At 44.3% G+C, this 26,146-nt stretch overlaps 1 protein-coding gene and 1 long non-coding RNA gene across 10 annotated transcripts in view; one reads left to right on the forward strand and one right to left on the reverse strand.

Annotated features, from left to right (window-relative positions):
- Positions 1 to 1,341: 1,341 nt before the first annotated feature.
- LOC117313381 (uncharacterized) lies at positions 1,342 to 25,482 on the forward strand. Of its 5 annotated transcripts, none has more exons than XR_012333308.1 (4): positions 1,342 to 1,405; positions 19,824 to 19,980; positions 21,605 to 21,673; positions 22,287 to 25,482. It is a non-coding gene; the product is annotated as an uncharacterized lncRNA (long non-coding RNA). The 5 variants fall into 5 exon arrangements; XR_012333307.1 differs by lacking the exon at positions 1,342 to 1,405 and adding an exon at positions 19,455 to 19,750; XR_004527821.2 differs by lacking the exon at positions 1,342 to 1,405 and having other exon boundaries at positions 19,451 to 19,980; positions 21,605 to 22,159.
- CEP164 (centrosomal protein 164) overlaps positions 20,297 to 26,146 on the reverse strand; it is a 70,581-nt gene continuing 64,731 nt past the window's right edge. For 4 of the 5 annotated variants that reach the window (XM_073808159.1, XM_073808158.1, XM_073808157.1 and 1 more), the window contains 7 exons: positions 25,117 to 25,224; positions 24,368 to 24,482; positions 23,541 to 23,885; positions 22,695 to 22,761; positions 22,127 to 22,189; positions 21,818 to 21,940; positions 20,297 to 21,662 (listed from right to left, as the gene is read on the reverse strand). In XM_073808159.1, the coding sequence (XP_073664260.1) occupies positions 21,566 to 21,662; positions 21,818 to 21,940; positions 22,127 to 22,189; positions 22,695 to 22,761; positions 23,541 to 23,885; positions 24,368 to 24,482; positions 25,117 to 25,224 (918 nt within the window). In that variant the 3' untranslated portion in view covers positions 20,297 to 21,565. The remainder of the gene's footprint in view (positions 21,663 to 21,817; positions 21,941 to 22,126; positions 22,190 to 22,694; positions 22,762 to 23,540; positions 23,886 to 24,367; positions 24,483 to 25,116; positions 25,225 to 26,146) is intronic. The other variant, XM_073808160.1, reaches the window with a different exon arrangement.

Raw genomic sequence — 26,146 nt, forward strand, 5'->3', positions numbered from 1 at the left:
TGGAAGGAAGGTGAGCCTGCTGTTCCCACCACCCTTTCCCCAAAACAGAGAGAAGGAAAAGGGAAGGGGTCCCCAGGGCTGGGGAGGGAGGGAAGGAGGAAGGGAAGGTGTGTGCAGGATGTGAGTTGTACCCGTCAGTCTGGGCCACAGGGAAGCCCTCCCTGGCATGCATGACCTTGGATAGAAGCACTTTCCAATAAGCAGCTCATTCCACAAACATTTCCTGAGCCCCAGCGAGTGCGGACACAGGAGCTCCCGCCCATGGGTAACTACATTGCAGGGGGAGAGCTGTTGGCATGAAAGAGGGGAGGAGGCAGAGGTTATGTGCTCCTGGGTGACTCCTAGGCCCTTGGGGAGACTCCCTCTCAGCCCGGATGCACCCGGAGAACCTGCTAACGCTATCAGTGGGAAAAAGCCCTCCAGGCTCCTTCCATCACTGGAGGCCGGGCGACCTCCCCAGGGCTGCATGCGCCACCTGCAGGTCACTTCTCAAACTGCAGGCACAATGATCAAGCCCCGAGTTCTCATTGAAGATTGGCTGATGTAAACTCACGGCAGGTTTGGGAAGTCGGCATCACCATCTCCATCGGGCAGGTGAGAAAGGTGGAACCCTAGAGAGTTGAGTAAGTTATCCAAGGTTAGAGGAGCAGGAAGAGATGGAGATGAGGTTCAAACCAAGAGCGTCTGATTCCTTAGCCACTGGGTCAGCCTGCCCCATGTTTCACTATTCAGAGGCTGAGTTTCAGTTCTGCCCCGAGGATGATGCACTCCGCCAGCACCAAGTGACCCAGCTGGACTCACTGGCGGGAAAGCAGCCAGTGTGGAACTGTTAGCCATTCAGGGAGGGGAGCCTCTACAACATGCTGAGCTGGATGGAGTGGGTGGCTCTGATGGGCTGACTCTGGCAGGGACAGTAATAGCAGGGGAGGTGTTCAGCTCTGGGGCTCTGTTGGAGAAGGCCTTGGACCAGAGGTAGACCGTGTAGGAGGAAAAGGACTTGAAGAGACAACAGAGCAGTGAAGTACAAGCCAGTTTCACTTGTGCTCAGTTGAGCTGGGCCCCTTACTAAGAAACACGAGTTCTGGAAATTCAGACAGACTCATGCAAAATCCACACAATTTTGTGGGCTGATGATTTCTAACCTCGATGCGTTCTTTAGCTAAACCACAAACCTGCCTGTTTGAACAGTACCCAGAAGCTAGTTCACTGATTAGCTCACCTCCTGCTCACTCACCCCCAGCTCATCATCACTGAACTCTGTATCTGGAGCCGTCATCTTAAGCATTTTCCTGCTCCTTTCCAGATCTCCACCAGACAAGACCACCACGTGTCTCTAGCGTCTTGATACTCAAAGTATGGTCCACAGACCAGCAGCAGCAGCATCACCTAGGAGCTTGTTAGAAATGTGAGTTCCTCACCCCAGGACCACTGGATCAAAATCTGCAGTTTAGCAAAATCCCTAGAGGATTCGTACGCACCCTAGAGTTCAAGAAACCCTCCTCTAGAAAGGCTTCCGAGAGACCATGCCCTTGCTCTCTCCCTTCTGCCAAAAACCAGAGCTAGACCAGTGGATCTTAGTTGCACATCAGATTCACCTGAGAAGCTTGTTAAAAAACAAAGAAGCCCAGATCTCGCCAATCCCAACTGAATCACAATTTGCAGGCATGCAACCCAGGCATTTGTATTTTTTGTATGTGTGGTAAAAGATACACAAAATAACATTTACCGTTTTAACTATTTCTTAAATTTTTTTAACTTTTATTTTATATTAGAGAATAATTGATTTACAATGTTGTGTTAGTTTCTGCTGTACAGCAAAGTGATTCAGTTATACATATACATATATCCATTCTTTTTCAGACTCTTTTACCACATAAATTATTACAGAATATCGAGTAGAGTTCCCTGTGCTGTACAGTACGTCCTTGTTGGTTATCTATTTTCTATATAGTAATGTGTGTATGTTAATCCCAAACTCCTGATTAATCCCTCCCCCCACCTTTCCCCTTTGGTAACCATTAGTGTGTTTTTGAAGTCTGTGGGTCTATTTCTGTTTTGTAAATAAGTTCACTTGTATCATTTTTTAGATTCCACATATAAGTGATATCATATGGTATTTGTCTTTCTCTTCCTGACTTACTTCACTTGGTGTGATAATCTCTAGGTCCATCCATGTTGCTGCAAATGGCATTATTGCATTCTTGTTTATGGCTGAGTAATATTCCATTGTATATATGTACCACATCTTCTTTATCCATTCACCTGTAGGTGGACATTAAGGTGGCTTCCATGTCTTGGCTTATTGTGCACAGTGCTGCAGTGAACATTGGGGTGCATGTATCCTTTCAGCTTATGGTTTTCTCTGGATATATGCCCAGGAGTGGGATTGCTGGGTCATATGGTAGTTCTTAAATTTTTTAAGGAACCACCATACTGTTCTCCACAGTTGCTGTAGCAATTTACACTCCCACCAACAGTGTAGAGGATTCCCCTTTCTCCACACCCTCTCCAGCATTTATTGTATGTGGACTTTCTGATGATGGCCATTCTGACTGGTGTGAGGTCATACCTCACTGCAGTTTTAATTTGCATTTCTCTAATAATTAGTGATGTTGAGCATCTTTTCATGTGCTTTCTGGCCATCTGTATGTCTTCTTTGGAGAAATGTCTATTAGGTCTTCTGCCCATGTTTTTATTGGGTTGTTTGTTTTTTTGATATTGAGCTGCATGAGCTGTTTGTTTATTTTGGAAATCAATCCCTTGTCAGTTGCTTCATTTGCAAATATTTTCTCCCATTCTGTGGGTTGTCTTTTCTTTTTGTTTATGGTTTCCTTTGCTATGCAGAAGCTTTTAAGTGTAATTAGGTCCCATGTGTTTATTTTTGTTTATCTTTTCATTACTTTAGGAGGTGGATCCCAAAAGATATTGCTGAAATTTATGTCAGAGTGTTCTGCCTATATTTTCCTCTAAGAGTTTTAGAGTATCCGATCTCACATTTAGTTCTTTAATTTCATTCTTTTACATGTAGCTGTCCAGTTTTCTCAGCACCACTTATTGAAGAGACTGCCTTTTCTCCATCGTATATTCTTGCCTCCTTTGTCATAATAGTTGACCATAGGTGTGTGGGTTTATCTCTGGGCTTTCTATCCTGTTCCAATGATCTATATTTCTGATTTTGTGCCAGTACCATATTGTCTTGATTACTGTAGCTTTATAGTATAGTCTGAAGTCAGGGAGTCTGACTCCTCCAGCTCCATTTTTCTTTCTCAGGATTGCTTCAGCTATTCAGGGTCTTTTCTGTTTCCATACAAATTTAAAATTTTTTTATTCTAGTTCTGTAAAAAATGCCATTGGTAATTTGACAGGAATTGTATTGAATGTGTAGATTGCCTTGGGTAGTATAGTCATTTTGACAATATTGATTCTTCCAATCCAGGAACATGGTATATCTACCCATCTGTTTGTGTCATCTTTGATTTCTTTCGCCAGTGTCTCATAGCTTTCAGAGTACAGATCTTTTGCCTCCTTAGGTAGGTTTATTCCTAGGTATTTTATTTTTTGATGCAATGGTAAATGAGGTTGTTTCCTTAATGTTTTAACCATTTTTAAGTGTGCAATTCGGTAACATTAAGTAGATTCACCTTGTGGTGCAACCATCACCATTATCCATTTCCAGAACTTTTTCATCTTCCCAAACAAAAACTCTGTACCCATTAAACACTAATTCCCCATTTCCCTTTCCCCCAGCCCCTGGCAACCACCATTCTACTTTCTGTCTCTATTAATTGGACTACTCTAGAAGCCTCATGTCAGTGGAATCACAGTCACACAGTATTTGTCCTTTCTGTTGGCTTACTTCACTCAGCATGTTTTCAAGGTTCATCCATGTTATAACATGTATCAGAATTTCATTCATTTTTAAGGGTGAATAATATTCCATTGCGTGTATACATCACATTTTTTTTATCCCATTCACTTATTGATGGACACTTGCGTTCTTTCCTTTTGTTTGTGAATGCTGCTGCTATGAGCATTGGTGTATAAGTACCTGTTTGGGTCCCCACTTTCAATTCTTTTAGGTCTATAACTAGGAGTGGAATTGTTGGATCAAATGGTAATTCTATGTTTAACTTTTTTTCATGAAGAACATATTTCTTTTTTATTGAGGTATAGTTGACATGTAATATTGTATGTACATGATTTGATATTTGTATACATTGTGAAATGATCACCACAATAAGTCTAGTTAATATCTGTCACCATACATAGTTACCAAATTTTTTCCTTGTGACTTTTAAGATCTACTCTTTTAGCAACTTTTCTTTTTTTGTGTGTGTGTGGTACGCGGGCCTCCCACTGCTGTGGCCCCTCCCACTGCAGAGCATAGGCTCCAGACACGCAGGCCCAGCGGCCACGGCCCATGGGCCCAGCCGCTCCATGGCACGCAGGACCCTCCCAGACCGGGGCACGAACCCGCATCCCCTGCATCGGCAGGCGGACTCCCAACCACTGTGCCACCAGGGAAGCCCTAGCAACTTTTATATATGCAATACAGTATTATTAGCCATAGTTACCATGCTATACATTACATCCCCATGACTTATTTTATAACTGAAGTTTGTACCTTTTGACCCCTTCATCCATTTAGCCCACTCCACCACCCACCCCACCCCCAACCCTGCCTCTGGCAACCACTAATCTGTTCTCTGTATCTATGAGCTTGTAGTTTGGGGGTTTTGTTGTTGTTGTTTTAATATTCCATGTATAAGTGAGATCATAGAATCCCTTGACAGTGATTCAAATACAACAGTATTTGTCTTTCTCTGTCTGACTTATTTCACTCAGCATAATGCCCTCAAGCTCCATTCATATCATCACAAATGGCAAGATTTTATTCTTTTTATGGCTGAGTAGTATTCCATTGTATGTATATATCATATCTTCTTTATTCTTCATTGATGGACACTTAGGTTGCTTCCATGTCTTGGCTATTGTAAATAATGCTGCAATGAGCATGAGGGTATAGACATCTTTTCGAATTAATGTTTTTGTTTTCTTTGGATAAATACCCAGAAGTGTAATTCCTGGGTCATGTGATAGTTCAATTTTTAATTTTTTGAGAAACCTCTGTACAGTTTTCCATAGTGACTACACCAATTTACAATGCCACCAACAGTGTACGAGAGTATACTTTTCTCCATATCCTAACCAACACTTGTTATTTCTTTTTGATAATACCGATTCTAACAGAGGTGAGGTGCTCTCATTGTGGTTTTGATTTGCATTTCCCTAATGATTAATGATGTTGAGCACCTTTTCATGTACCTTTGGCCACCTGTGTGTCTTGTTTGGAAAAATATTTATTCAGATATTCTGTCCATTTTTTAGTCAGATTGGTTTTTTCTATTAAGTCGTATGAGTACTCTATATATTTTGGATATTAACCCCTTATCAGACATATGATTTGCAAATATTAGCTCCCATTTAGTAGGTTGCCTTTTCATTCTGTTAATGGTTTTCTTTGCTGTGCAGCAGCTTTTTAGTTTGATGAATCCCACCTGTTTATTTTTGCCTTTATTGCCTTTGCTTTTGGAGTCAGATCCAAAATATCATCACCAAAAATGATATCAAGGAGATTACTGCCTATGTTTTCTTCTAGAAATATTATGATTTCAGGTCTTCCATTCAAGTCTTTAACCCATTTTGAGTTAATTTTTGTGTATGGTGTAAGATAGTGGTCAAGTTTCATTCTTTTGCATGTGGCTGTCCAGTTTATTATAGAGACTGTAATTTCCCCATCATATATTCTTGGCTCCTCTGTTGTAAATTAATTGAGCATATATGTGTGGGCTTATTTCTGGGCTCTCTATTCAATTCCACTGATCTATGTGTCTATTATTATGCCAGTACCATACTGTTTTGATTACTATAGCTTAGTAATATAGTTTGAAACCAGGGAGGATGATGCCTCTAGCTTTGCTGTTCTTTCTCAAGATTGATTTGGCCACTTGACATCTTTTGTGGTTCCACACAAATTTGGGGGTTGTTTGTTCTATTTCTATGAAAAATGACTTTGGAATTTTGTTAGGGATTGCATTGAATCTGTAGAGCACTTTGGGGATTATTGACATTTTAACAATATTAATTCTTCCAATCTATAAGTACAGAATATTTTTCCACTTATTTGTGTCTTCTTCAATTTCTTTCATGAGTGTCTTATAGTTTTCAGAGTACAGTATTTCACCTCCTTGGTTAAATTTATTCCTAGGGATCTTATTCTTTTTGATACAATTGTAAATGAGGTTGTCTTCTAATTTCCCTTTCTGATAGTTTGTTATTAGTGTACATAAACATAACAGATTTTGTATATTGATTTTTATACTCTGCAACTTTACTGAATTTGTTTATTCTAACAGTTTTTTTGGTAGAGTCTTTAGGGTTTTCTATATACAATATCATGTCATCTGCAAATAGTGACAGTTTTACTTCTTCCTTTCCAATTTAGATGACTTTTATTTCTTTTTCTTGCCTAACTGCTCTGACTAGGACTTCCATACTATGTTGAATAAAAGTGGTAAGAGTGGACATCCTTGTCTTGTTCCTGATCTTAGAGGAAAAGCTTTTAGCTTTTCACTGTTATGTATGATGTTAATTGTGGGTTTGTCATATATGGCCTTTACTCTGTTGAGGTACGTTCCCTGTATTCCCACTTGGTTGAGAGTTTTTATCATAAATGAATGTTGAATTTTTGTCAAATGCTTTTTCTGCATCTATTGAGATGATCATATGATTTTTATACTTCATTGTGTTAATGGTGTATAATGTTGACTGATTTGCAGACGTTGAACCATCCTTGCATCCTGAGAATAAATCTAACTTAATCGTGATGTATGATCCTTTTAATGTATTATTGAATTATTTTTGCTAATATTTTGTTGAGAATTTTTGCGTCTATATTCATCAGGGATGTTGGCCTGTAATTTTCTTTTCTTGCGGTGTCCTTGCCTAGTTTTGGCAATGCTGGCCTCATAGAATGAGTTTGGATTTGTTCCCTCCTTTTCTATTTTTTTGGAAGATTTTGAGAAGGATTGGTATTAATTCTTATTTGAATATTTAGTAGAATTCATGAGTGAACCATCCGGTCCTGGACTTTGGTTTGTGGGAAGCTTTTTAATTGCTGATTCAATCTCCTTACTAGTAATTGGTCTATTCAGATTTTCTGTTTCTCCATGGTTCAGTCTTAGAAGTTTGTATGTTTCTAGGAATTTATGCATTTTGTCTAGGTTGTCCAATTTGGCATGTAATTGTTCATAGTAGTTTCTTAAGATCCTTTCTATTTCTGTAGTATCAGTTGCAATGCCTCCTCTTTCATTTTTTTTTTTTTTTTTTCCACACCACCTGGCTTGTGGGACCCTAGTTCCCTAACCAGAGATCAAACCAAAGGTCCCTGCACTGGAAGTGTGGAGTCTTAACACTGGACCCCCAGGGAATTCCCTCCTCCTTCATTTCTGATTGTATCAATTTGAGCCCTCTCTTGTTTTCTGAATGAGTCTAGCCAAAGGTTTATCAATTTTAACTTTTCAGACAACCAGCTCTTAGTTCATTGATTTTTTTTCTATTGTCTTTTTAGTCTCTATTTTATTTACTTCCACTCTGATCTTTATTTCCTTCCTTCTACTAACTTTGGGCTTCATTTGTTCATTATTTAGTTCCTTAAGGTATAAATTTAGGTAGTTTTGAGATTTTTCTTGTTTCCTGAGGTAGGTATTTATAACTATGAACCTCCCTCTTAGAACTGCTTTTGCTGCATCCCACAAATTTTGGTATGTTATATTTCCATTTTCATTTGTCTCAAGCCATTTTTTAATTTCTTATTTGATTTTTTCATTGACCCATTTGTTGCTCAGTAGCATGTTGTTTAATCTCCACATATTTGTGAATTTTCCAGTTTTCTTCTTGTGACTGATCATTTTAACCATTTTTAAGTGTACAGTTCAGTGGCATTAAGTACATTTACGATGTTGTGCAACATCACCACTATCCATTTCCAGAACTTTCTCATCATCCCAAAGAAAAACTCTATACCCATTAAGTGCTAGCTCCCTTTCCCCTCCTCCCAGCCTCTGGTAACCACCATTCCACATTCTGTCTCTGTTAATGTGACTAGTCTAGGAAACTCATATATGTGGAATCATACAGTATTTGTCTTTTTTGTCTAGGTTTTTTCACTCAGCATAATGTTTTCATGGTTCACCCATGCTGAAGCATGTATTAGAATTTCATTCCTTTTTAAGGCTAAATAATATTCCATTGTGTGTATATATTATACTTTTTGTCCCATTCACTTATTGATGGACATGGGTTTTTCCTTTTGCAAACTGTGAATATTGTTATTATGAACCCTGCTGCTATGAACATTGGTGTATAAGTAATTGTTTGAATCCCTGCTTTTAATTCTTTTGGGTACACAACTAGGAGTAGAATTGCTGGGTCAAATAGTAATTCTATGTTTAACTTTTGAGGAACTGCCCAACTGTTTTCTGCCAGACATCTGTATTTGTAACAAGAAAGATGATACCCAAGCATTTATTCACTCACCAAATACACTGAAACCCTTCCTATGCCCTGCCACTGAGCTAAGCAGTGGGGATGCAAAGGACCAGTGGATCTGTTCTTAAGCTCAAGGGGCTCACTGTCTGGTGTGTGTCCAAATTGACAGAGTCCTGAAAATGGAGGCCTGGAGGAACAGAATATGTCAGAGACAGCTAGCTGTCTGCCAAAGCCTCATGCTCCCCTCCACAGTACATAATGGCTGGGAAGTGGCTGCCCTGCTGGTGACTACAGTTCCTAGTCCCCTGACTTCTGGATAGGGTCCTAAGACTAAGTTCTGACCAGTGGAATGTGGTAGAATTGATACATGCTATTTTCAGAGCTGGATTAGCCACCCTCCACTTTCTCCAGCTGGATGTCAATGCCAAAGGTGAGCTCAGAAGCCACTTACTAAAGATGACAGAGCTTCACTCAGCCTGGGTTCCTATATATCTGTGCAGAGCAGAGGCCCCTCTACCCCTACAATGCCAACTGGACTTTCTATGAGGAAAAAAAAAAGAAACTTGTATTAAGCCACTGAGATTTGGGAGTTTATCTTTACAACAGCTAACAGCATCTTAATTTATGCAGAAGATGAGGAGGAACTTGGATCTCCATGGAAACCCTCATTTCATAACTCAGGTTCAGGGCATCTCCCCACATGCCATCTCCCCTTCACCCACATCTACGCAGGCGAAGTGTTGGGGAACGGCGACTGATGAGCTCAGAGAGGAGGGTAACTGTGTTTGTAGGTGAGGAGGGTGGGAGGACCAGTCAGGGCTCTGTTCTTCCTTCCAGAACCCATATCTTCTGGGCAGTGGCAGCAATGCTCTCGGGCAGAAGGGGCAACAGCTGCCAGATGTGTGTTACCCTGGAGGTGATCCAGGTTTGGTTTTAGTGTCTCTAAGAATCAGTGAATCTCAGGATTCAAACAGGCCTTCAAGGCTACCTAGTTCAGACTTCCATCCAGATCTTGAATCCCTTCTGCCATTAGCAAGGATCGTCTGTCCTTCACGTGCTTACCTCCTGATAGAGAATGCATCACTTCCCAAGCCAGCACAGTTCACCTTTGGACAGCTCTGCTAGGAAAGTCCCCCTTATACTAAGCTTGATCTACCCCTCTGACTTTCACCCAAAGTCTTGGTACCATGAAGGGCAGAGAACGGCTCTATCCCTTCACAGTTATACCCAGGACAGTGCCTGACTTAATAAAAGCATAATATATGTTAGATAGATGGATGACAGGTAAAGAGTGGAAGAAAGGATCAGGGAGTGGAAGACCAGTGAAGACTGAAGCCTCATGAAATCTTGATTTTCTCAGCATAGTGTCCCAAAGTACAAGAAAACAATACAATGTAACACACTAATAACTGCTGTTTTTTTAACTTTTTATTTTACATTGGAGTATAGTTGATTAACAATGTTGTGTTAGTTTCAGATGTACAACAAAGTGATTCAGTTATACATATACATGTACCTATTCTTTTTCAAATTCTTTTCCCCATTAAGTTGTTACAGAATATTGAGCAGAGTTCCCTGTGCTATACAGTAGGTCCTTGTTGGTTATCCATTTTAAATATAGCAGTGTGTGTATGTCAATCCTAAACTCCCTAATTATCCCTCCCTACCACCCTCCCCCCTAGGTAACCATAAGTTCATTCTCTAAGTCTGTGAGTCTGTTTCTGTTCTGTAAATAAGTTCATTTGTATCATTTTTTTTAGATTCCACATATAAGCAATATCATATGATATTCCTCTTTATTGAGAGTCTACTGTGTTAAGCACTCTGCTCACCACTTAGCATGGATACTCTCATATCTTTATAATTACCTGTAAGAAAGTATAACTCCTATGAAAACAAAAACACATGTGGTTCAGTCTCAGAGCACTGGTGCTGGTCAAAGAACCTCAGTCCAACAACCAAAGAGTTTTCTGTTTTAGTTGATTTGTTTTGTTTTGTTTTTTTGATTCCACGTATAAGTGAGATCATACAGTATTTGTCTTTCTCCGTCTGACTTATTTCACTTAGCATAATGCCTTCAAGGTCCATCCATGTTGTCACAAATAGCAGGATTTCCTCAATCTTTTATGGCTGAATAGTATTCCATTGTATGTATATACCACAACTTCTTTATGCATTTATCCAACACTCAGGTTGTTTCTATGTCTTTTCTATTATAAATAATGCTGCTTTGAACGTGGGGGTGAGATATCTTTCCAAGTTAGTGTTTTCATTTCCTTTAGAAATATTCCCAGAAGTGGAACTGCTGGATCATACGGTAGTTCTATTTTTAATTTTTTGAGGTTACTCTTTTCCATAGTGGCTGTACCCATTTACAACCCCACTAACAATGCACAAGTGTTCCTTTCTCTCCACATTCTTGCCAGCATTTGTTATCTCTCATCTTTTTGATGATGGCTTTTCTAACAGGCATGAGGTGATATCTCTTTGTGGGTTTGATTTGCATTTCCCTAATGCCTAGTAATGTTGACCATCTTTTCATGTACCTGTTGGTCATTTGTATATTTTCCTTTGGGAAAAAAAAAGTCTCTTCAGGATTTTGCCCATTTTTAATTGGATTATTGGGGGGTTTGCTATTGAGGTGTATAAGTTCTATAAATATTTTAGATATTAACCCCTTATCAGATATATGATTTACAAATATGTTTTCCCATTCCATAGGTTCTTTTCACTTAATTGTTTCTTTTGCTGTGCAGAAGATTTTTAGTTTGGTGTAGTCCCACTTGTTTATTTTTTTATTTTGTAGCTGTGCTTTAGGTGTCATATCCAAAAAATCATTGCCAAGGCCCATGTCAAGGAGTTTTTTCCTATGTTTTCTTCTAGGAGTTTCATGATTTCAGGTCTTATATTTAAGTCTTTAATCCATTTTGAGTTAATTTTCGTGAGTGGTGTAAGATACGGGTCTAGTTTCATTCTTTAAAATGTGAATATCCAATTTTCCCAGCACCATTTATCGAAGAGATTATCTTTTCTCCAATGAGTATTCTTGGCTTTCTTAGTAAATATTAGTTGACTGTATATGTTTGGGTTTATTTCTGGGTTCTCAATTCTGTTCCACTGACCTGTCTATTTTTATGCCAGTATCATACTGTTTTGATTACTATAGCTTTGTAATACAGCTTGAAATCAGGGAGTATCATGCCTCCAGCTTTATTCTTCTTTCTCAGGATTGTTTTGGCTATTCAGGGTTTTTGTGGTTCCATATAAACGTCAGTGTTGTTTTTCTATTTCTGTAAAAATGTCATTGAAATCTTGATAGTGATTGTATTGAATCTATAGATGGCTTTAGGTAATACTGACATTTTAACTGTAGTCTTCCAATTCATGAACATTTATTTGTGTCTTCCTCAACTTCTTTAATCAATGTCTTGTAGTTTGCAGAATAGAGATCTTTCACCTCCTTAGTTTATCCCTAAGTATTTTATTGGTTTTGTTGGTATTGTATAAATGGATCTTTTCTATATTTCATTTTCAGATCATTTGTTGTTAGCATATAGAAGTACTACTGATTTTTTGTATGCTAATTTTGTATCCTGCAACTTTACTGAAGTCATTGATTAGATCTAATCGTTTTTTGGTGGAGTTTTTATGATTTTCTGTATATAAAATCATGTCATCTACAAATAGAGACAATATTACTTCTTACTTTATAATTCTGATGCCTTTTATTTCTTTTCTTGCCTGATCACTTCCATTGAATAGGAGTAATGAGGGTGGGCACTCTTGTCTTAGTCTTGATCTTAGAGGAAAAGCTTCCAACATTTGACCATTGAGTATTAAGTTAGCTTTGAGCTTATCACAAATAGCCTTTATTATGTTGAGGTACATTTCTACTATACCTAATTTGTTTAGAGTTTTTATCATGAATGAATGTTGAATTTTGTCAAATGCTTTTTATGTGTCCATTGAGGAGATCACATGGTTTTTTTTCTTTCATTCTATTAATGTGATACATCACATTTATTGATTTGTATATGTTGAATCATCCTTGCATCCCATGAATAAATCCCACTTGATCATGGTGAATGATCCTTTTAATGTGCTGCTGAATTCAGTTTGCTAGCACTCTACTGAAATTTTTTGCATCTATATTCATCAGGGTTATTGGCCTGTACTTTTCGTTTCTGGTAGCATCCTTTTCTGGCTTTGATATCACGGTAACATTGACCTTGTAAAATAAGTTTGGGAGCATTCCCAACTCTTAAGTTTTCTGGAAGAGTTCGAGAAGGATTGTTAATTCTTTAAATGTGTTTAGTAAAATTCACCAGTGAAGCCATCTGGTCCTGGACTTTTCTTCATTGGGAGGTCTTTTTTTTATCACTGATTCAATCTTATCACTAGTAATTGGTCTATTCAGACTTTTTATTTCTTCTTGATTCAGTCTTGCTGGTTTGTATATTTCTAAGAATTCTTCCATTTCTTCTAGGTTGTCCAGTTTTTTGGTGTATAGTTATTCATAGTAGCCTCTTAGGATCCTTTGTATTTGTGGGGAATCAGTTGTAATGTCTCCTTTTTCATTTATAATTTTCATTTGGGTCCTCTTTCTTTTTTCCCTGGTTATTCGAGCTAAATGTTTGTTAACTTTGTTTATCTTTCTAAAGAACCAACTCTTAGTTTGGTTAATCTTTTCTATTATTTTCCTATCCTCTATTTCATTTATTCCTACTCTAATCTTTACTATTTCCTTCCTTCTGCTAAATTTGGGCTCATTTTTTTTCTTTCTTTGTTTTTTTTCCCCAGCTCCTTAAGGCATAGAGTTAGGTTGTTTATTTGGGCTCTTTCTTGCTTCTTAATGTAGGCTTTTATTGTTATGAATTTCCTCCTTAGAACTGTTTTTGCTGCGTTCCATAAGTTTTGGTATGTTGTGTTTCTATTTTCATTTATCTCAAGATACTCTATTATTTCCCCTTTAATTTCTTCTTTAATCCATTGGTTGTTCAGAAGTGTTATTTAATTTCCATGTGTTTAAGAATTTTCCATTTTTCCTCTTCTTATTGATTTCTAGTTTCATACCATTGTTGTAAGAGAAGATACTTGGTATGATTTCAGTCTCCTTGAATTTTCTAAGACTTGTTTTACAGCCTAATGTACAGTCTATCCTAGAAAATGTTCCATGTGCACTTGAGAAGAATGTATATTCTGCTGTTGTCAGAACATCTGTATATGTCTGTTCGGTTCACTCGGTCTTTAGTCTTGTTCAAACCCACTGTTACTGATTCTGTGTCTGGATGATCTATCCATTGTTGAGAGTGGGGTATTAAAGTCCCCAACTAATATTGTATTGCTGTTTATTTCTCCTTTTAGCTCTTAGCTTTTGCTTTTGTATTTAGGTGTTCTGACGTTGGGCACAAAAATATTTACAACTGTTTTATCTTCTTAATATATTGGCTCCTTGATCATTATATAATGATCTTCTTTGTCTCTTTTTTACCATTTTTAAAGTCTGTTTGTCTGATATAAGTATAGCTACCCCTGCTTTGTTGTTGTTCTTACAATTTACTTGAAACATTTTTCCATCCCTTCACTGTCTATGTGTCTTTAAGGCTAAAATGACTCTCTTGTAGGCAGCATATCATTGGATCTTTTTTTTTAAAAAAAACCCATTCAACCATTCTACATCTTTTGATTGAAGAGTTTAGTCTGTTTTCATTTAAAGTAATTATTGATAAGTAAGGACTTACTGCTGCCATTTTGTTAATTGTTTTCTAGATCCATTGCACCTTGTTTCTTATCCTGTTGTCTTTTTGTGTGTTTTGATACCTTGTGGTAAAAGAATGCTTTGACTTCTTTATGTTGTTCTGTGTAATTACTATAGGTTTTTCACTTGTGGTTACCATGAGGCTTAAAGAAAATACCTTAAAATTGTAACAACTTAACTTCAATAGAATTCCCAAGCTTTACACTTTTACTTCTCCTCCCTCTCATATTTTAGAGTATTGAAGTTACAATTTACATATTTTTCATTGTATAACTAGTAACAGATTATTTTTGTTATGGTTATTTTTACTACATTTGTTTTCTAACTTTTAGAGTTGTAAGTGAATTACACACCACCATTACCACATTATTGAATCTAACTTTGACCATTTATTTACTATTACCACTGAGTTTTACACTGCATTCTGAGTTCTTATGATATTAATTAGAGTCCTTTTATTTCCACTCAAAAAATTCCTTTAAATTTTTCTTATAAGGCAGGTCTAATGGTGATGAATTCCCTCAGTTTTTGTTTGTTCAGGAAAGTCTTTATCCCTCCTTCATTTCTGAAGGACAGTTTCACCGGGTATAGTACTGTTGGTTGACAGTTTTTTTTTTTCCTTTCAATATTTTGAATATTTTATCCCATTCTCTTCTGACCTGAAACGTGTCTGTTGAGAAATTTGCCAACAGTCTTGCAGGGGTTCCCTTATATGTAACTTCTCTTTTCTCTTGCTGCTTTTAAAATTCTTTCTTTGTCTTTGACTTTTGACAGTTTAATTATAATGTGTCTCAGTGTAGCCCTGTTCAGGTTCAACTTATTTGAGATTCTCTTGGATCTGGATGTCTACTTCTATCCCCTTCTTTGGAAAGTTTTCAACTATTATTGCTTTAAATATACCTTCTATCCATTTCTCTTTTTATCCTTCCAGAATTCCCATAATGTAAATGCTGTTTCTTTACCTTGTGTCCCATAAGTTCTATAGGCTTTCTTTTTTTTTTTTTTTTTTTGCAGTACGCGGGCCTCTCACCGTTGTGGCCTCTCCAGTTGCGGAGCACAGGCTCCGGATGCGCAGGCTCAGCGGCCATGGCTCACGGGCCCAGCCGCTCTGAGGCATGTAGGATCTTCCCGGACCGGGGCACAAACCCGTGTCCCCTGCCTCGGCAGGTGGACTCTCAACCACTGCGCCACCAGGGAAGCCTGCTATAGGCTTTCTTCACTCTTTTTTTTTTTTTTCTTTTTGCTCCTCTGACTGGACAGTTACAAATTTCCTATCTTCCAGGTTGCTGACTCTTTCTTTTGCATGACTGAGTCTGCTTTTCTACTCCCTATTGAACTCTTCAATTGTATTTTTCAGCTCTAGGATTTCTTTTTTCTTTTCTTTTTTTTCTTGGATGGTTTCTATTTCGTTGCTGAACTTGTTGGGTTCATGCATTGTTTTCCTAATTCCATTTAGTCATCTGTGTGTTCTGGTAGCTCACTAAACTTCCTTAAAAGCAGTATTCTGAATTCTTTGTCTGACAGAACATAGATCTCCATTTCTCTAGGGTCAGTTTTTAGAACTGTATTAGTTTCCTTTGGTGGTATCACAGTTATCTGATTTTTCTTGGTCATTGATTCCTTATGTTGATATCTTCCCATTTGAGTAAGTGGTCTCTTCCTCCAGAATTTGCAGGTTTCTTCGGCAGAGACAGTTCACTTCTCAGCTCAGTTTGGATTTCTGGATGTATCTGCTGGTGGGGCCTGCTACTAGGATCTATTATTGTGTGAGGCAACTGTTTAAGCTCTGAAGTTGGGGAGGGGGGGATGCCACTGGCTAAGAACAGCTGGATAAGACTGCTGACATGGTTCCCTACCCAAGTGAGGCTGTAGGATGGGCTCTGTCGTTGCCTGAGTTCTCTGGTCAGGCTTCCTACACAGTTGGGACTGGATGCTATTCTCAGCAGTTGGTGGGGCTATGAATTAGCTTTCTTGCCCTTCTTGGGCAGCAGAATGGGACCCAGGGCCTGCATGGCTCATTGCTTGAGGACCCAAATCAGGCAAGATTGTGCACGGAATATCCTGGTCAGGTGAGGCCACCAGTTTTGCTCTGTAGACAGGGAAAGCCACAGGCTGTGCTCTCTGTCCTAGTGCCACTGGGCTAGGGGCTGTTGGATGGGCTATGCAGCTTCTCATGTGTTCTGGGGGGGTTCCCTGGTCAGGTGGGCTAAAGGCTGTATTCAGCAATAAGTGGGGCTATGAATTAGTTTCTCTGCCCAGGAGCTGGGAGAACAGCTCCAAGGCCACTAAGGCTCTTTGTGGTCTTGACTCAAGCTGACCTGTGCCCCAAGTTCCCTGGTCCAACAGGGCTACTGGCTTTGCTCTGGGGTGATCAGCTCTGCCTCCTGCCTCTGGACTCAAGCATTGCAGGATTACGTAGCAGCTTCCAGGTGTTCTCAGCAATGCTTCCTGTTAGATGGGCCAAGAGCCAAACTGGCAGCCGGTAGGGCTATGTCTGTTCCCCTGCCTGGGCAGGACTGGGAGGCCACTTCCGACAACTCCCAGATTTTCCCAAGGAGGCCTTCTGGTTGGGAGGGGCAGGGAGGCACACCACAGCTGGTGGGGCTACGACTCAGCTCTTCTGCCTGGAAGTGAGACGACCAGGCTCCAGGGACTGCAGAACTCCTCATTTGAGGAGCTGAGTCGTGCAGACCTGCACCCCACCAAGTTCCCTGGTCACACTGCACCATCGACTTGTTCTGCAAATGAGCAAAGACACAGGTTGGGACTACTACGTGGGCTCTGCAAGTGGGAATTTGGTCTGCCAAGACCCAGTGCTGGAGGCCTCTCCCCCTTCTCCATCACCATCAGATTCCCAGTGGTTGAGCCCCACAGAGTCCCCTGCAATCCAAGGGGGTGAAACCAGGGCTCCCATGAAGTGACCCACAATTCTGGGAGTGCTGGATGTCACCCCTGGACTCTCTTTTCCCTCTGGAGGAACCATAGGCCCAAGGGAGACCTCTTGGTGTGGGGTGGGCTGTGCTGACCTGGGGGAGGGGCAATATGGTCAGTGTGTAGCCGCTCCTCTTACCCTCTTCCCACCCCCACCCCCCAGTGTGGTCTGCCTGGGTCTCTGTGGTACAGAAGGTGCTTCATCCTTGCTCCCGGGTTCTAGGATTCTCTCAATGGTGTCTTGTCCATGAATCGTTGTTAGTTGCTCTTGTGGTGGGGGGCAAAGTCAGGAACACCCTACGTCACCGTCTTGGTGACATCATTCCCCTTACTGCGTGTTGAACACTGAGAACTTTATATGGATTAACTTCTTTAATCCTCATAACCATTTTATGGGCTAGATACTGCTATTTTTAAATCGTCTTTAATTTTTTTTTTATTTTATTGAAGTATAGTTGATTTACAATGTTGTGTGAATTTCTGCTGTACAGCAAAGTGATTCAGTTATACATATATTTTTTCATATTCTTTTCCATTATGGTTTATCACAGGATACTGAATATAGTTCCCTGTGCTATACAGTAGGACCTTGCTGTTTATCCATCCTATATATATTAGTTTGCATCCGCTAATCCCAAACTCCTACTCCATCCCTCCCCCACCCCGTCTCCCCCTTGGCCACCACAAGTCTGTTCTCTTTACTGTGCGTCTGTTTCTTAGTTTGCTTAGTATGATCATCTCTAGGTCCATCCATGTTGCTACAAATGGCATTATTTCATTCTTTTTTATGGCTGAGTAGTATTCCATTGTATATATATACCACATCTTCTTTATCCATTCATCTGTTGATGGACATGTTGTTTCTATGTCTTGGCTACTGTAAATAGTGCTGCTATGAACATAGGGGTGCATGTATCTTTTTGAATTATAGTTTTGTACAGATATATGCCCAGGAGGGGGATTGCTGGATCATATGGCAACTCTAGTTTTAGTTTTTTGAGGAACCTCCATGCTGTTTTCCATAGTGGCTGCACCCATTTACATTCCCACCAACAGTGTAGGAGGGTTCCCTTTTCTCCACACCGTCTCCAGCATTTATTGTTTGTAGACTTTTTAATGATGGCCATTCTGACTGGTGTGAGGTGGTACCTCATTGTAGTTTTGATTTGCATTTCTCTAGTAATTAGTGATGATGAGCATCTCTGTATGTCTTCTTTAGAGAAATGCCTATTTAGGTCTTCTGCCTATTTTTCAATTGGGTTGTTTGGTATTTTTGTTATTACGTTGGGCTAGATACCGCTATTAACCCCATTTTACAGGTGTGAAAATCAAGGCACAGGGAGGATAAAGTGGGAACCTTTGATTCACACCCCCACTGCCTTTAAACCTGAGTGGGACCCCCCCCCCCCAAGAGAAGATGCCCCTCTCCTCCATGATGGCAAATGGTGTTACACTGCCCTTCACTGGGCCCTCTGTCTACATACCTGCTGGAGATGGCAAAGCTAAGCAGGGAGGCCGGGGGCCTAGGTTGGAGATGCAGAAGTTTCAAGGAGGAATGAGGAAACATTCCAATTCATCAGCACTGGTGATGGTACTTGATCCATTTTTTTTAACCATCACTTCTCCAAAGAAGCTGCTGGAGGTATGGGCAACCCCTGCCAGCATCCCTCCCCACCTGGGGCCTATATTAGGCCACTGGACGTATTCAGTCCCTCTCCGGATGAGGGCAGCTCTCCACCCAAGGCAGGCCCCTCAGTCACCGCATCTGAGGCAGCTACCCTGCTTTGTCCCTGGACTGTGGATTTGGGCTTCGAGCTTCTGACCAGGGAAGACATGGGCCCAGAAAGGACTTGCTCAGGTCGCAGAGCTTGTAGATGTCAGAGGGAGAAGTAAACCCAGGTGTCCTAAGGCCAGGGTTATTTCCCCACCCCCATACTGCCATTCTGTGTGGAAGTTTTTAATGTGTGTTACGGGGGTGGGGGGGGGGGGCTATTATCATGCTCAGCATTGCTCCCTTAAGAGGCAATGAATGTCTTACAGAAGAGCTTTGGGCAACTGTCTGATCCCCACGGGAGGAATGACCCTTACCCCACCAGTAAAAGGGAAGAGTCAGAACAGTCTCCATTCTTTCTTTTATTTACATAAAATCTCCAGAAAGAACTGGTGTATTTGTTACCTTCGAGGAAACGGCCCACGGATGGGCTGACTCTTGTACCATTCGAATATTGAGCCATGTGAACTCAGAGCCTATTCAAAATAAACACCCTTTTAAAAATACTCTTTCCTTAAGCCCCAGGCTAGGAGTCAGGACTGCTCAGATCTGGTCCCGCCCCCGCCATGCAAAGGCCCCGCCTTTGGCCTCTCCCGTGATCTCTCTGGGCCGCTCCCTCCACTGTGAGATCTGAGTGGGCTGCACATGACGAGTCATCCGCAGGCTCCTCTCAGCGCCTTCCTCCTTCCCGTCCTCAGAGCGGCTCGGACACTGGGACACAGAGGAGGCTGGGTTCCTTTGTATGTTGTCTTTAAGTCGGTTTTCTTTTGCGAGTCTATGAAACACGGCCTGATTCTCAGTTGGTTCTTCCAGCAATTTTGTTGCTACAAATCCAAGAGTACGAAGGCTGTTCACACCACTGGAGCAGAAAAGACTCACCTAACTTTGCCAGCCTAGGACTTCAGGGGGCTTACCTTTCATTCGTCTGCATGGGGAAAACGACGACGAGTGGCCTTTGGGAAATGGCACAGTAAGTCTCGGGGCCGGAAGGTGGAGTCGGGAGGCTGGGGCACTTCCCCACTGGGATGGGAGCTCTCAGGGCACAGTGATGGCGTATGAGGCTCTGCGCTTATAGGGAACTCAGCTGCTTTCTCCAGGTCCTCAGGCACTTAAAGATCTCTGAGGCTTGGTTTTCTCATCCATAGAAATGGAGCTAAAACTATCTACATCACAGGTTTGTCATGTGAGTAGATCCGATACCTAAGTGTTCTGTGAATATTAATTTGCCTCCTGCTTAAAAATACAGGAAGGGAAAGTCCTTCAAAAAGGAGACACATTCACACAACTGCCTTGTAGCAACTGGACCTGCAGCGATTTAATTGACGTAAAAAACACAGGATTGTCACCAGAGTTGGTTGTAACGTATGAGATCTTAGTTTCTTACCCCATGACAGAGGAACGAGGGTGGGATGGTGGAGAGTTGGTTTCTACGCACTGGAGATGCAAGGGCAACCCCACGGCTTTCAAGACAAGGAAAATGGGGGCATTGTATTTAAACAATGGGGCAGACGTTGAACATCCCCTGCATGTCCCCCCGAGGAGCCCACTGATGGGAGGTGGGGCTGCAGGATGCCGTGCCAGAATGGCAGCAGCTCCCATTGGCACTTGGTCCCTCCCTGCCAAGGCCAGGCCCCTCACCTCCTCCAGAACAAGTCTCCAAGCTCTGAGGAGGGGCGGCAGGGGGACGGGGTGGGCGGTGGCACAGCTGGAAAAGACGGATGGAAATGACCCACGTGTAGACCCAAGGTGGGCCGGGAAGAGAAAGCCAAGGTGAGGACCAGAGCCATCCCTGACTTTTCCTATGGCTTGTTGGCTTCCTGATAGTTGGGTACTTGAGCCCTGAGAATCTAGCTGGGATGCTCTGGGCAAGGGGAAGGGGGTGCTCCTGAGGTCAGCCCCAGGGCCAGCAGAGGGAAGACAGGCAGCAAAACTTCCGGGCCCAGCCTCCAGCCACCTCCCGCGGGGCTCTGGGCCCAATACTGAGAGAGTCAAAAGGAGGGAGAACACTCAAGAAAGGGGACATTAAAAAAAAAAAAAAGTCTGATCTCTACACAGCTGAGGTATTAGAGAGACGGGGCCTGGTCCCAGGGTACAGACACGCTGTGGGGGGCTTTGTTCTGGCGAATTAAGGGCCACACACGTGACCCTGGGAGTGCCAAGCAGGTCCTGCAGGTCCGAGAGGCCAACTCCGCTCCAAAGGAGTCCCCTGGCCTCGGAAGGAGGCAGCTCCTCCAGTGCCACCTTCTCGCGAAGGTGCCCCTGTCCTCGCTGCCCCACGTCAGTGCTGCCAGTCCACAGGAGTCACACAGGGCAGCCCGAGATGCGTTACACGGTCTGGGGCGGCGGCTTACTGTTTCTGGTCATACCATCCTTCCCCCCACCCCCACCCCCGCCAATGCCACCGGTTCCCCGTGGTTCCTCTAGGTTCTGAGTGAGGCAAGCAGCAAAGAGGGGACGGCAGAACGCTTTATCATCAGAGGGAGTGAAGTGCAGGCAGCAACTCGGACACTTGGTCTGGACGCAGGAGAGGCCAGGCTGCCTGCCGGCTCAGGGCCTCAGTAGCGATACACCTTCAGTCTGTTGTTCTCATCCAGGCCCAGCTGCAGGAGGCCGGAACCAGCCGTTGGCTTGGGCACCGAAGAGAAGAGATGTCTGGCCACAAGGTGAAGGAAAACTCTGCAGTCAGCTGAGCACGCCTGGGGAAGGGTCACAGGCCCAACGGGGTCCTCCTTGCACTCCGAGGGCCCACACGACTTGGCAGTTACAGCAAGAAGGGATCGGGGTTGGGAGAGCAGCTAAAAAGATACGACTTGGGGTCATTCTTGTAATGTTCCAGCCACTTGCGGTGAGCCTCGATCATGTCCTGGAAGTTGGTGCTGCCCGCCTCGGGGACTTGGGAGGGGGGATGCTGCAGGAGGCGGAGCTGCTCACTGCGGGGAGGGCAGAGGAGGCAGGAGTGCCAGAGGGGGGGTCTTGGAGCCAGGCAAGAATGCCCCTCGGGGATGAGGAGCATCAGTTCCCGAAAGGGTGAACGCTCCTGACGGCGAGGCTCCCACATCTGCCTGTTCCCGGCCAATCTCATCTGCAAAAGCTTCCCTCTCTATCGACTCAAATACCTTGCCAGCATCAGCTCCCAAGTTGGCCAAAGGGTGAGAGGGGTTGTACTTATGGTTGGGGGCCTGCAGGGATACATCAGGGGCTACATTCGGTAAGGAATAAGATGAACGGGAAACTAATAACAGGTTTCAATAATTGCCCATCTGTCTCCCCCTACAGGGTGCCCCCTCTCACTCCAGATGTTGCTCAGCGGGCCTGGGGGAAGAAGGGAGCCGTGTGATGCAGACAGAGAGCTCAGGGCAAGAGACGAAGGCCACACTCCAGGGCTGGAAGGGGCAGGGCCCCACCAGGGGCCCATTTCTCCCCAAGGTGACACAGGGCAGCTTCCTCACAGGGCTGGATCAGGTAAGGCCCGCCGGGCCCCGCTGGGACCTCATCGGTTGGGACTTTTCGCTGGCTGCGGAGGTGCACCGCAGACCCAGGCAGCTTCGTGGCCTGGGGACCTGCCTAACCGCTCTGGGTGATGTGACAAGGAGTTCTGGTCCCCTCCCAGGTCCCACCTGCCCAGGGAGCCGCAGCGAGCAGCTGAATGGTGTGGCTCCACCCTGAGCCCACAGGGAGGCTTACCTGGCAGACACATACCCCAGCCTGTTTTCCAGGGGGGCAGGGCCACTGCTGAGGAACGGGATGCCAGCTGGAAAAGTGGGAGGAAAGCGTTCAGAAATGGGCAGCGGTTCATCTGAGCCAGCCCCCTCCTGCCTTCCCCGAGAAACTGCAAAGGCACTGGCCCCCCAGACAAAAACAGGAGAAGCTTCTGTGGTTGGAGGTGAGAGACGACAGAGGATGGCCAGGAATGGTCCTATTTATTTTATTTCTAAAACTGAAATTATTTTCAATTTGGGCCGGGATAAGGATACGAACTTTTTCCTTCAAATAACTGTTTTTATGGCTTTTCACATTCCTTAGCAGGGTTATGAGACCAGGGGAGGCCACATACAGCCAAGGGATCATGAACCCTGGAGTCACAGAGACATGGGGTCAAAACCCAGTCTGTTGCTCACTCCCTGGGTACCCTGGAGCATATTTTCAATACTTAACCTCTGAGTCTCAGTTTCCCTATCTGTAAAATGGGAATAAATATTATAACCTCAGAGGATTAATATAAGGATTAAATGAAAAACCATATATAAAATGCCTGGCCATAATATATATAACACACAAGATGGCAGCGATCGTGACACTGACAACAGCGACCTCCTAGGGTCGGCTGAGCTCTAGCATCCATCGTAAAGGCGCCATCCGGTAAACCGTCAAGACACACAGGGCCTCCAGCCACAGGGCGAGCAGCAAGGTCCTCTCAGGCACCCACCACGGAGTCAATGGGCCATGCCAAAGTCGGGGGTGAGGGGTAGGCAGAGGAGGAAGGCGGGGAGGCTGAACCCAGAACCACACATGGCCTAGAGGGAGGCTTACTTGGAAAATATTTGCGCCACTTCTCCACCAGGAAGTCGTCCACAGTCTGAGCCACGGAGGAGGAGAGCCGGGGGCCCAGCTCTGGGTCCAAGGCCCACTGGGTGGACGTGGGTGGAGCCGGGGATGAGGCTGAGACCCGGACCAGGGAGGGGTAGGAGGGAGCGGGGGTGCTCCTGGAGGCCTGGGTGGGGAGCGGTGAGGGCATGGAGGTGAAAAGCGGCGGAGGCTGGGTGTTAAGGCTGCCCAGCACGCTAAGGACACCGTTGAGCTGGCCGCTGATCCGCTGCAGGGAGCTGCTCAGGTAGTGGATCTTGTTGGGGAAAGTGGGACTCAGGGTCGGGCCGACTGAAAGGGAAGAGGCAGAGGGTGGGGCAGGACTCGGGCTCGGGGCCCTGGAATGGCCCAGGCCCAGCTGGCACTGTGCATCCTACTGGCCCACATCCCCACCCCTTCCCCGTTCCTCCCAACAAAAGCCCCAGGGCTTGTGTTCCAGACAGGAAGCTGGCCGAGAGAAAGAGCATCCCCAGGGTGAAGGCCGCCACCCCTTTGTAGGCCACAGCTGCAGAGGGAGAAGAGCCTCCCCGGGGGGCCGGGGACGGCACCAGGAGGGACCCCTGTCTCACTGTGAGGACCCTGCATGATCAGAAGGCTTCCCCTGAGCCTCTGGGCCCAGTGTGCTGGGAAACCCAGAGGGCTCACTCCTGCCCAAGCATCTGCTCCAGACACTGGCCCCCGGAGGGGGCCACAGGTGCAGCCCCTCCCTACAGCCTCCACACGGGGCTGCAGGGAGGGGCTGCACCTCCATTCCCCATGGATACCCCACTCACTGTGAGGCAGGGGGCAGGATTCGGAACTGTCACTGCTCCCGTCTTCCAGGTCGCTGAGGTCAAAGGTCACCACCTTCTTGGTGGGGGGTCTTCTCAGAGTGTCTTCATCTGAAGCCTGGTGGGTGAAGCGGCGGTAAGGACTTGCCCTGTGCTTTCTGCCCACTGCCCTCGTGACACCTGAGGACTTGGTGGGTAAGCTCTCTGGGCCCAAAGTTCTAGGAGAGGCACGTCATATAGGCTGCCTTACAGGCGAGGCTAAGAGAACTCAGCCACCGAAGATAGGGCAGTAGGGCCACCAGGACCACGCAGACCCCAACCCTTCCCCCCCCAGTAAACACTCCCCATGGTGTCTCTCCACCTAAGCTTCCCTCCTGTTGTACCTACACCTCTGGCATCTGGGGGAAAGGCTACAAGGCCCCAGGGAAGGTAGGGAAACCTTCTAGGAGCCTCTATTCCTGACACCCGGGGCAAACTTCTCCTCGGGCACCAGGGCAGGGGCCAGTCCCCTCCCAAGAACCTTCAGCAAGAGGCTCCGGGTCTGCTCAGGACCACTCAGCACAGACATCCAAAGCCCCAGATGTGTTCAACAAATTCAAAGCTGAAGCCACTGCCGTTTTCACCAGCCCAGAAGCCCTAAGCCTACTGCCAATCCTGGGCCCTGGCAGCCCAGCTGTCCCGACGCAGGACCAAAGAACCCAACCGAATCCCAGGAATAGAGGAGGGAGGCCACGGCAGAAACTGGGCTGCACCTCGTCCCAGAGAGAAGACTCCAGCTGATGCAGCTTCTCCTCCTTCTTCCTCAGCAGGTCGTGGCCTTTCCGCATGGCTGACTTCATCTCATCCAGGTGCCTGGTCTCCTGCAGCCACGAAGAAAGGGGAGGAGAAAGACGGTGACTAACCACCCAGGCAGATGCCGGAGGCCCAGCTCTGCCGTTTGTAGGCCGGCTGATCTGGGTGATCTTGAACAAATTACTGAACTCTCAGTCTGGACATTCATCTAAAAAACAGAAATACTACTTCTCATAGGGTTGTGAGGGAGGATTAGAAGAGATAGAGTATGCTACGTGCCCTCCACTATGCCCACTCCTAATAAATTCTCAAATGGTTACTGTTAACCAAATGGTTATTATTATCACTGCTCCAACTACCAGTACTATCAGCGGCAGCAGCAGGAGGGATTCAGCAGAGCAATGACAGGGCCTGGGGGTAGCATGCAGGTGTCCCTGGGAAGGCTGCCCCTCTATCGGGACCAGCCTCTTGCCCTCTGCCGCCCCCCAGCCAGGCTTAGGGGCCACAGCTCACTCACCAGCTCTGAGCACCCTCAGAATTCTAAGGGACCAGGTATGATTTTCTGCCAAGACCCCCGAATGGCAGAGAGAGCTGTGATCCCACTGATAATAACCACAGCGTCTCTGCCGTTTCATTGCAAATTAGGGTCTCAGAGAAGGAAAACAGAGAAGTAACTCAAGCTTATGCCAAGTGTGCTCAAAAGATTTTCACTTCTGAGTGAAGTCCTGAGTGTGATGGAATGGCCAAGCACTGTGGAACGTCTCTCCTCTTCCCCTAGAAAATGGGAATACCACTACTACCTTGCACATCATCTATGGTTACTGTGAGGCCCAAATGACTTCCTATTAGAGAAAGCATTCCACACACTGCACTGGCACGTAAGTGTAAGGAAGCTTCCATCCTCGTGGAGATCTTATCCTATATCTCCTGTCTGGTTTCCCTAGACTTGTCCAGTGACCCCAAGGCTCATGTGACCACTCTCGTGTAGTC

This window comes from Tursiops truncatus, chromosome 8 (assembly GCF_011762595.2).
Source record: "Tursiops truncatus isolate mTurTru1 chromosome 8, mTurTru1.mat.Y, whole genome shotgun sequence".
In the NCBI taxonomy this organism is placed as follows: domain Eukaryota; kingdom Metazoa; phylum Chordata; class Mammalia; order Artiodactyla; family Delphinidae; genus Tursiops; species Tursiops truncatus.